This window comes from Cynocephalus volans, chromosome 1 (assembly GCF_027409185.1).
Source record: "Cynocephalus volans isolate mCynVol1 chromosome 1, mCynVol1.pri, whole genome shotgun sequence".
NCBI lineage: Eukaryota > Metazoa > Chordata > Mammalia > Dermoptera > Cynocephalidae > Cynocephalus > Cynocephalus volans.
This window is the reverse complement of record NC_084460.1, coordinates 56,117,658-56,129,069: the sequence shown is the minus strand read 5'-3', so window position 1 is coordinate 56,129,069 and position 11,412 is coordinate 56,117,658. Positions and strand designations below refer to the sequence as shown.

At 61.2% G+C, this 11,412-nt stretch overlaps 1 protein-coding gene across 1 annotated transcript; it reads left to right on the top strand.

Annotated features, from left to right (window-relative positions):
- The first annotated feature begins 1,852 nt into the window (after window positions 1-1,852).
- RBBP8NL (RBBP8 N-terminal like) lies at window positions 1,853-10,246 on the top strand. The gene is made up of 13 exons (XM_063097251.1): window positions 1,853-1,913; window positions 3,115-3,157; window positions 3,820-3,915; window positions 4,272-4,384; window positions 4,893-4,965; window positions 5,158-5,315; window positions 5,445-5,527; window positions 5,803-5,969; window positions 6,481-7,210; window positions 7,588-7,612; window positions 8,139-8,209; window positions 8,313-8,442; window positions 10,116-10,246. The coding sequence occupies exons 1-13, from the start codon at window positions 1,853-1,855 to the stop codon at window positions 10,244-10,246; spliced, it is 1,881 nt and encodes a 626-aa protein (XP_062953321.1).
- The last annotated feature ends 1,166 nt before the right edge of the window (window positions 10,247-11,412 follow it).

Here is an 11,412-nt window from a genome sequence, read left to right as displayed (position 1 = left end):
AGACCCCAGATGGGCCACGAGGAGAAGGAGCACTGAGGCCTTGGACACCCCCACACACCCACAGCACACATGTGCACACATGCACACACACATTCACACATGCCCCACCTGGGACAGAGCTCAGCCTGACAGAATGAATGGGAACCCACAGTGCACTCCCCCAGCAGCCAGCAGCCTCTGTGGGCAGTGAAGGGTTTGAGTGTCGCAAGCACTGGCCAGTGGGCTCACAGAGCACGTAACGGGCACTACTTCCAGGCCTGCCAGCTCCTGACATGTGGCCCAGCCTCCCAGGCCTGGGAAGAGGAGGGGAGGGGAGGGGACCATTCCCCCACAACCCCCCTCCTCCCAGCCACCTGCGGGAACTCTCCAGGCCTTTGGGGGTTTGAGGATGAGTGTGCTCAGGCCCAGAGTCCCCAGGCCCAGCCTGCAAGGGCCCTACATCCCCTCAATTCTGGCCTCAGGCTGTGGGACCACAAGAATTGCCCTGTGCGGAGGGGTTTCTGCCCCTCCATGGGACTCTCCACCTGGAGAACAACGGCTGGTATCCTTGGGCAGATAGGAGCTGGTGTGTCTGTGTGTTTCTGTGTGTCTGCAAGTGCATGTCCTATGTCTGCATGTATCTCTGTCAGCATGTGTGTCTGTGTGTATCGATGCCCATGTGAGTTTATATGTCCAAATGTCTGTGCATCAGTATGTGTCCATGCCCATGCATCTGTCTGTGTGTTTATGTGCTGTATGTGTGCATGTGCACATGTATGCCTGTCTTCGTGTGTGTGTATGTGTGTGTATGCTGTGTGCATGCACGTGCTGTGTGTGTTGTGCATATGCTTGCTGTCTTTGTGTGTGTGTGCTGAGTGCTATGTGCATGTGCATGCTGTCTTTGTGTGTGTGCTGTGCTGTTTGCATGTGCACATTGTCTGTCTATGTGTGCATGCTGTGTGCATGTGCATGCTGTCTTTGTGTGTGCTGTGTGCATGTGCATGCTGTCTTTGTGTGTGTGTGATGTATGCATGTGCATGCTGCCTGTGTGTGTGCTGTATGCATGTGCATGCTGCCTTTGTGTGTGTGAATGCATGTGTGCTGTGTGCATGTGCATGCTGTCTTTGTGTGTGTGTGTTGTACATGTGTGCTGTGTGCACATGAATGCTGTCTTTGTGCATGTGTGTGTGTGTGCATGTGTGAAGGGATCAGGTCTGCCTGGCAGGATGGCCGTGGGGTTGGAGGAGGACAGAGGCCCCAGGAGAGAGCTGAGAGAAGGGCTGTTATCGGAGTGGGGCTTCAGTGATGAGGGAGAGGAGGGGCCCAGATGGATGGACAGTGATGCTGGGTGGGGGCAAAGGCAGAGTTGGTGACACAGATGGTTGGGTCTGGGCTGATCTTGCTCGTGAGGTCTGACTCTCAGCTCTGTGCTGGCAGGTGCTGTCCCCTCCACGGTCAGCTTCCCCATCCCTCTGGTAAGGTCCCACAGGGCAAGTCTCACATGGGGACAGCACTGGGCACTGGTGGTCTGGGTACCTCAGGGAGGACAGAGCAGTTCAGAGGGGCTGCTGCTCATGCCCAGATGCCCCCCTTGTCCCCTCCAGCTCCACCAATGGAATTGCGTGCATACTCTGCACCTGCCACGGGGTTCTGGGTCCTCCAGCCCCCTCCCCTACAGCAGCCCTCCAGCATGGTGCAGGTTCTGCCCCCATGCAGACATAAGGAGCCCACCTCCTCACCCCCAGGCCCTCCCTGAATTGACCCTTTCCCACCTCGTCTCCTACAGGATGGACACAGAAGGGCAATAGAGGCAAAGGCCTTTCCCCATACGACACGGCCAGCACGGGGGCCCAGAACAGGGCCTCAGGGAGCCATGGAGAGCTTCATGGAGTCCCTCAACAGGCTGAAGGAAGTCCACGAGAAGGAGGTCCTGGGTGAGTGGCTGGGCTGGGAGGGGTCCCCGCAGCCCTCACCTGGACCAATGGCCCCAAGGGCTGGAAGCAGGCTGGGTGCTACTGTCACCTCCAATTCTCAACAAACCTGGGGATCCTGTCTTTCTGGCCCAGGAATGGGAGTTCTGACCCAAGGCCCAAAGCTGTGAGTAGTCAGATGCCCAGCCTGGACCCAGACCCAGACGTGGGTGTCACCCTTGTGCTGGGCATCCTCAGACTATGGCCCTGATGTGGCCCAAGGGGAGGGCACATACAAGGGGCACCACCAGCACCTCACAGCCACCTGCCACACCCAGCTCCAAGGGCATCCACGCCATGTTCTCCCAAAGGGTCAGCCCACAGTGGGGTGGAAATATCAGGCCTGGCCACAAGAGCTGAAAATCCCTGGCCTCATGGACCCCTCGCCCAGTGTGGGTGCCCAGGGCCTCCCAGAGTGAGAAGTGAGCTCCACGTCTAGGGATAGGAGCTCAGGGCTCCTGAGGCCCATCAGGAAGATCATGGGGCATTGAGCTAAAATTCTTCTCTTCCCTTTAGAACATGCCTCAGATCCACACCCTTGTCCAATCCCCCCACCAGAGAGAGGGCCGCAGCCCCTCCATTCACCCCACTCCAGGGCCAGGGCCAGCCCCTCCTGAGGACTTTCCAGGGATCCCACCTGGAGATCCAAAGGGCCTGGCTACTTCCTGAACAACCAAGAGAGGCGTAGCTACTGGTAGAGACCCCCACATCCACCCCCAACCCCTACCTAGCCCGGCCCAAGCTGGGTCACAAAGATGGGGAGAGGGTGGTCTGATGAGGTCTGCCCCCAAAGCCCATCTCATTTCAAATAGCTGCACCCTCCAAAACAGCCCCTCTCGGTTCCTCTGCCCTTCCCAGCTTTAGGATCCCTACCAACCTCCAGACTGATACCAGAGCCAGAGACCCTAGGAGAAGGGGAGATGCTTGGCCCACACACGGGGCCTCAGACAGCCACGGAGACTGGGTGGAAGCTAAGCCCCAGCCACCTGGGCAGCAGGGCAGACAGGGAGCCCACTTAGCAGGTGGGCGAGGGTCTGGAGAGGACCCTGCATGGCAGCAAGGGACAGGAGGTGTCACCCCATGTCTCTGCCCAGGCCCCTCTGCAGGAGGGCTGCAAAGGGAGGGAGTGACTGGGCCTGACCTTTGCCCCTCTCTGCTCCGCCAGGCCTGCAGAACAAGCTTCTGGAACTGAACTCAGAGAGATGCCGGTGAGTCAGGCCAGGCTGGCCCAGTGAGAAACACGAGCAGAGACAGCTGCTCCCCACGGGGGCCACACCGCTCACTCCACCCCTGAAGCCCCAGGGCACCAGCACTGCCGCCATCCCCTGATGCAGAAGGGGAAACTGAGGCTTGGTGTGGGGGGATGAGTGAGTTACTCATCCAAGGTCACGTGGCAAGTAGGTGGTGAGCCAGGACTGGACCCTGGGTGTATCAGCCTCAAGGGGCTGAGCAAGCCCATCCACTCGGGGCGTCCCAGCCACCACTAGGGTCAGGATCAGAATATTGATCATACCATCCACATGAGGCCTGGGACACGGGCCCGTGTGACGGCGTAATGGCCTGAAGGCAGCTTCCTATGCCCCCACCTCACAGACTGGGCTGCGGGTCTGCATGTGCTACAGTGCTGAAGTGGCACACAGGAAGACAGAAGTCACCAAGTGTCACAAATGACCAAGATTAGGAGCTCTGGGTTAGGCACTCCCCTCGTAGTGCCCCACTTCAGGGGCAGGTCCCCACAGTGAGGCACACCCAGCAGGGCCAGGCCCTAAGCTGAGGCTGCCGACATAGCTGGGCCTCAGGCTGGACCACAGGGACAGCATGTGGCTTCCCAGGCAGAGCAGGACCCCGCCTCGGCTGTCTCCCACCACAGGGATGCTCAGAGGATCGAGGAGCTCTTCGCCAAGAACCACCAGCTCAGGGAGCAGCAGAAAGCGCTGAAGGAGAACCTGCGGGTGCTGGAGAACAGGTGAGCCCAGCAGGGCACCCAGCAGCATGTTCGGGATTGGTGGGCTCCAGGGAGGGGGCAGTGACAAGGGTTGCTCAGAGAATGAGTTTGGGAAACTCCAGGTAAAGGAAACCAGGCAGGTATCTCCACTGCAGGACTTCTCAGAACCTTAAGTAAATTGTATTTTCAAGATTCCTTCCCAAACTCAATTGAGTATGGGACACATAGCCCACAGGGTGGGGACAGATCTGGGTTCCGCAGAACAGTTTGGGAAAGGCAGGGGCACACCTTGACACTGGGGCAGTGAGGGGCCCAGCCCCTCCGCTGGCCTCAGTTTCCCCCTTCAGAGTGGCCTCTCACCTCCCCCGCCCCCGCAGGCTGCGGGCTGGCCTGTGCGACCGTTGCATGGTCACCCAGGAGCTGGCCAGGAAGAAGCAGCAGGAGTTTGAGAGCTCCCACCTGCAGAGTCTGCAGCACATCTTCACGCTCAGTGAGCACACCTGCGGGGCAGGTGTCGGCCCGTCCAGCTCAACACAGGGTCGGGGAGGAGGGGGACGGCAGTCAGCCCCACCCCACTGGGGAGCACCTCCCACCCCCCTTTGTGGACAAGTAGTGCCAAGACCCCAGCTGGGCCTGACGCGTCCTCACTCCTCGTCGTCTGGGCTGGGGACGTCCCTGCTCTCTCGGGGCTGCAGCCTCTTCCTCCTGTGATGAGGAGGGGTCCCAAAGAGTCCTGAGGTCCTACTGGTCCTCCTGATGATGAAGCAGAAGCCCCCCCTTCCTTGGGGGAAGCCCCAGGGACAAGCTTCACTATCTACCACAGTCTGGCACTATCTACTCAGAGACATCCAAGCATCCACTCACACAGAAAGCACTTATGGGGCACCTGGGCCAAGTGCTGGGGACACCGCAGGCAGCAAGACAAGGAGGGGCTTCCCTGGGGCTGGGACACCCCCCACCCCTCCCCCGGCTGCTTCACTAACCAGTGCCTTTTGCAGCCAACAAGATGAGCGGGCTGAAGGCAGAGAACAAGGCCTTGAGAGAGGAGGTGAAGAGGCTTCAGGGCCTGGAGTGAGTGGGGAAGGGTGGCCGGCCCGGCACACATCCATGGTGGAATCACAGGCGGTGTCAGGACAGCTGCATCCTCTCGGGTCACCCGGGTGTCCCTGCAGAGGTGGCGTGGCCCCAGGGAGTGCCCTGGCATATTGATCCTTCCTGGGGCACTGCCCTCCCTCACCCTCCCCATCTTTGTCTCCACTCCAGAGACAGGCCCAAGCTCCTGGCCAGGGAGGGCACCTCGGACCCTGCCTCACCCCTGCTGCGCCCCTCTCCCAGCAGCTGGAAGGCCATCACTGAAAAACCACCAGGGGTCCACGAGGAGACTGAGGAAGACCACCCAGGCACAGGTCCACGAGGAGAAGGTGCTGTGGGGGACGGAGAGGCCAGGAGGCTGGGCACCTGCAGGACCATGGAGCCCTCTGGCCAGGAGGCTGAGCCCCCTGCCCCCCAGAGCACCTCCCAAGCTCTCCCGTCCACTGCTCCTCCTACAGAAAAGCCAGTGGGCTACCAGACCTCTCCAGTGGCCAATATCTCCCCAGGTGCCAACCTGCCTGAGCCACGGACCCCAGACATGGTGAGAGGGAGGGGCCCTGAGCCCACCACACTGGGCTGGGCCAACCCAGGCAGGAGGCTGGCAGCACTGTGCCCAAGCCTCACACTGACTGTGCCCATCCTCCATGCTGGGTGGGGACCACTGAGCTGCATGTGACGTGGGTGGAGGCGAGGCTCAGAGTGGGTGGGTGATGGGTGACAAAGCAAGCACAGGCAGGACAGGAGCAGCCTCAGGCCAGGCAGTAGAGGGGAGCACCACCCTCACCCCGGCTGACCCACCCCCGCTACCCCATGCAGAGCCCCCAGCGCATCTCCAACCAGCTGCACGGGACCATCGCCGTGGTGCGGCCTGGGTCCGGGGCCTGCCCGGCTGACCGCAGCTCTACCAATGGGACGCCCCCACCACCACCCACCAGAAGCAGCCCACCCAGCCCAACGTACGAACACAGCCTCCCCCTGGACAGGTGAGGGCCCCCGCCACCACTGACAGCTGGAGTAGCCTCTGCTGAGCCCTCCATCTCAGATCTGGTCCCGCCATTGTGGTAGGGGCCCAGCAACCCAGGAGATCCTTCTGATTATCCCCCCGGGAGCCACTGCCCTTCCCTGGGTTGGCTTTTTCTGGGCACCCTGCCTGGAGCAAAGTTTCCAGATGGACACCTCCTGAGTGGCCAGGCCTGGGGGGCATGGCGGCAGGAGATGGGGCCAAACTTGGAAGCCGTCTCAGAAGGGCCCACATGAAGCCTCCGTCTCATGGTCTGAGAGTGAGCAGGCTGTGGGGGGTGGACAGGGGGGATGGGGCACTCCAGGTGAAGAAGCAGATAGCTGACGCTCCTGCGAGGAGAACATCCTGCGAGGAAGAGGCGGAGGACTCAGTGTCTAGGTCCCCCATGGTGCCCAGGCCCCCAGCCACTTTTGCCGGGAGGACAGCTCACTCAGCTGGTCACTTCTGACCATTGGGCTTCTCCTCCCCAACAGCTTCCTGCGGGCCTCCCGTCCCTCCGCCACTACCTGCGAGTCCCTAAAGCATTCCCTCCAGGTCGACCGCCTCTGCCTCCTGAACCGCCACCTGCATCTGCACCTTCAGAGCCCCCGCAGCAGCCCCCTGGCCCCTGCTGCAGCCACCCACGGCCCCCAGCCCCAGGGCCTGAAGGCTGGGGAGGCAGAGGCCTGGGAGGAGCCTGCAGGCCTGCTGGGCCTGCCCAGTGCCCTGGGGGGCATGCAGGACCCGCGGCTGGAGGGCGCACTGCAGCTGCTTCTTGTGCAGCAGCAGCTCCGGGCACGGGCACTGGCAGGCAGTGCCAGGCTGAGAGGCCCACTCATACCAGGGGAGACGCCACTCTCCCCATCAGTTGGCTCGGACTCTGAGGACCCCGAGAACAACGTGACCGGGGCAGCTCTGACCACAGCAGTCCTGCCTGGAGGGCGGCACCCAAAGCCCGCAGGCCGCAGCAGCCCCACAAGGAGGGAAGCTGCGGCCACACAGAACTATGCCCCAGACAAGCCCCTGGACCTCTCAGACTGGGGCCGGGGCCGGGACGCCCCCAAGCCTGCCAACCAGCCTGGGTCACTCAGCCCCACGACTGCCCACACTCCCAGCCCCGAGCCATCCCCCCAGGTGGGACCCCTGACTCACAGCCCCTGGGCACTCAGCAATGGCATCAAGGAGACCAGAGCACTGGAGCCCGAAGAGCCCCCCACTCCCACGGTAAGGAGCCTCGCCCTGGTCATGGGCTCAATCCCTGTCCTCCGCTTCCACGTCCCCCACTCAGGCCAGCACCCAGCCGGGCCTGGCTGTTCTCCTCCCTCTGCCCCACCACATTGGTTCCCACAGAGAAAGCCTGGCTGCCTAGCTCACACCAGGGGGGATCGCTGACCCTCCCGCTGCAGCCCCAGGTGGGGTCCTGCAGGCTGTGTCTGGTGCTGAGCTGGGAGCAGGATAACCCCCGAAATAAACTCAAGCCACTCGCTTGCCTCCCCCAGGATCCCTCACATCCCCTCCCAGGGCGCCACCCCAGGCTGTCCTCTCTAAGCAGGACAGGAGGTGAGGTCAGAGGGAGGCTACAGCCATCCCCCCACCCACAGAGGCCTGACGCCAGTGGCCCCCCAGGTACAGTGAGCACCCAGCGTCATGAAAATCCAGCCAGGAAGTGGGGCCATGCATAGTGGGGAAGGGGGTGTGATGGTCAGTGTCAGCTAGGGGCCCAGTCTTGGGGCCCAGCTCAGCCCATCGGCCTGACTGACTAAACCCGGGGTCTAGGGCTGGGTTCCTCCCCGCTTCAGACACAGAAAGGAGTCAAGGGCCAGGACTGATGCTTCTCTGACCACACTGGTGGAGGGAGGAGCATGCTAGTGCATAGGGCAGGCAGGCAGGCATGAGTTCTCCATCACGCAGTGACCAAGCCAGGGAGGGGCCCCCAGCTGGCAGGGGCCTCATGCAGAGGACACTGGAGACACTGGACCTGGCTTCAAACCCCACCTGCCTCTTATCAGCAGGTGCTCTAGGGCAGGTACTCAGCCCTTCTGTGTCTCAGTTTCTTCATCTGCAGAGTTGTTTCCATTCACCCTAGTCTGGCAGGCTTGGGAGAATTCCAGGGCCACCAGCCTGGCCTGACCCTATACCCTGCGTCCTTCAGAGCCCAGACAGGCTGAAACACAGAGGCCAGAGTCGGATGATCTAGACGAGCCAGACACCTCGGACAGTGAGGTGGGTGTCCCAGCCCCACACTCGGGTGGGGCCATCGCAGTAGGGCTGCTCAGGCTGGGGATGGGGGGCCTTCCTCGGCCTGACCACACCCCTTTCTGCCCAGGAGGGTCCCAGCTCCGAGGCGGGTGCCAAGCCAAGCATGCCAGGTGAGGGGCCCAGGTGTTTCTGCCCCAAGGAGCCCAGGCAGACCATGCAGCAGAAGAGGAAGCAGGCCTCAGACCTGGGGGGCAAAGGTATGGCCAGCAAGGGGCAGGTGGGGGAGCAGGGCGAGGGCAGTGCAGCACCAACATCCCCATGCCACCCTGACCCAGGGAAGCCAGACGCGAAGGCTCAGACCTCTCCAGAACAGGGCCCTCAAGAGGGACCAGGGTCAGCCTGGGTGAATTCCGACTGTGTCACCTGGACCAAGCCCTTCAACACTGAGCCTCAGTGTCCCCACCTGAAAGAGGGGCTGATACCAGAGCTCGCGTGTGATGTCAGTGGTGGAATGGGTAGAAGGCCCTGAGCAGAGAGCTGAGGATGGTCTTCACCATCACCATCGTCCCGGGGAGGAAGGGAGGGGGTCCCTGGCAGTCTCTTGTACACCCTGAGAGAGCAGGAGAGGCAGAGGGCACATTCCCACTGGGGGAGTTGGGGGCTGCTCAAATGTTTGCCAAGGGCGGTATCTTTGGGCTCGGCTCTTCCGATAAGGCCAGCAGGAGCCTTAGCTGGTCCGAAGGCATCCAGACAACCTCCCACTTCCTGCTCTGGGCACAAGGGCAGCTCCGGCTGGGCGTCCAGGCACCTGAGAGAGCCTTTGACACCTAAGCTAACAATCGTGCGGCCCTGGTGTTTGTCCAGGCAGCACCCACAGTGGGAAAGGCTAGGCCATGGCCACCACAATGCACCATTGCACTGGGAAAGCAGCATGACCTGGGTCTGCTCCAAGCCACAGTTGATGCCAGCACCCAGCCTCATTTCAAGGGACTTCCTGCTGTGCGTGTGCAGAAAGTACTCTGGGTGGGGTGCAGTCCACCGGGGTGCAAGGGTGTCACCCCCTGCCTCCTCACTGAGCCTAGCCAGCCTCCCTTGTCCTCCCACCCGGGCCAGGGCTGGGGACGGCTGGCAGGGGCTCACAGCAGGCGCTGGCACCCTGCAGGCAGCACTACACTGCCCTCACTACACCGCTGTGGCAGTCAGTGAGAACAGGGCCCTCGGCCAGCACATGCTGGACACCCACTCTGTGCAGGTCAGGGCACCACACAGCTCAGTGCCAGGGCCCAGCACCCTGTGACTCATGCCCAGGGAGGGTGGGAGGCAGTGTGCAGTCATTACTGCCTGTGGGCCTCACCACCCTGCCCAGCTGGCAGGATCATCACCGTTTGCAAATGGGGAAACTGAGGCTCAGAGAGGCAAGGTGACTTGCCCAAGGTCATGGGGCTGGTCACTGAGGTCAGGATTCAAACCTCACCAGTCTGACCCAGAACCAGAGTTCACTGTGCATCAGAGACGGCCCAGGGCCCAGCATCTTGGCCCTCGCCTGAGGTCCCAGCCCAGCCCCCAGGGGCAGGTCCTCAGAGGCACACAGTGAGTGTCTCAGGGATTCTGAGAGCACTTCCCGTCAGCTCCCAGTTATCAGGCATTTTCCAGGCCCTCTGCAAGGCAGAGAGGGAGGTGCTGGGGTCAGGCCCTGTCTTCAGGGTCACACAGCTAGGGAGGGGGCCACCCTTCCACCACATTCTCAAGGTTTGCCCTCCAATCGGGTCACCCACTGCCATTAGGGACAAGGGCGGGCTCTCAGGTGCCAGCTCCCTGAGCCAAGATTGCCCACAAGGCCCTCGGCCACATTGTCATTTCAAGGGAGGACCCACCAGACTGCCTGACCTTCTGCTGTGCCTCTGACCTGACCTCGGTCCACTTCCCACAGCCTCCAAGAAGCCATCCCAAGGGAGAAGGAAACTAAAGGAGCCCCTAACAGCAGCTGAGGAGTCCGGGAGCCCCAAGGATGCCGAGGATCACAGCCCCTCACCAGGCAACAGCAGCTGGGAGGAGACCTAGCCAGGCCAGCCAAGGGACACCACGGCTTATGGGTAGGCGGAGTCTGCGCCACCAAACCAACAGACAGCCCCACACAGCTGCGTGGCCTGGGAAGGCTGAGACGGCTCTCTGGCTGGTGTTTCATCCCCTGCATCTGCACCATCCTGGAAATGCCCTGCTGGCCCTGCTGTCGGAGTGAGCAGGACTGAAGCCATGTTGGGACCTATAGCTGCCTGGGCTGCAGACGGGGGGAGGATTTTTAAAAGGACAGTTTTTTCCTCTCCACTCCCTCTTCCCATCCCCTGACTTTCTTATCTCGCTCGCTAAGTAGGAAAACAAGGCCAAGAAGCTAATTAGTACTTTGCAAAGCTAACAGTTCTTTCTTTGAGACTTGTAGAGTTTTGAGAAATGATCAAGGCCAATGACTGAAGCTGACCTTGGACACCAGCCAAGTACACCTGCACAAATCAAAACCTTGCAGGGTCCTGAGATAACAGCAAAGATGAGAACAGAAACCAGACGAGGCCTTTGTGAGACCTTGTACCTGACCCATAGAAACGGACCCCTCGTAGCTCACGTCTCCTGCTCTCCTGCTTTTCACCTCCCACATTCCATTCCATCAAGCCCTCCTTAAAAGACCCCTCAGTAAATCTAAGTCTTTGAGATGGGACAGCCTGTCATCTCCTTCAGCTGAATACACCTGCTTTTCTAACACCAACCATTTGACTTCTGAGTCTTTTTTTCTTTCCTTCTCAAGGGGGCGGGCAGCCAGACCTGAGCTTGGTAACACTGCCCTCCACCTTCAGCCCAGCATCTGCTCCCTTGGAGGGAGCAGGGACAGGGAGGTGGGGACTGCTCAGGCTCCAGCCAGCCCCCACCCTGCTGCACATGGGCAGCCTTTCTTCGGCAGTGCCCCCTCCCCATCTCCGTGGTGCAACAACAGACCATCCCGGACCCCCGCGGCCCTTTATGCCTGGCCACCTCTTCCTGACCCTTCCTCAACGGGACCAAGCTCTGAGCAACGGTCTCGGGCGCCCCCTCGTGGCTTCCCGCCAAACAGTCATCTGTCAACAACAGCGGAGGGAGGCCAGTGGGCGGCGGCGCCCTCACAGACAGGATCCCAGATGCTGGGAGAATAAACAAGCAAAGGACAGGAGCAGCTGATGGTGCTGGGGGTCAGCCAGGGA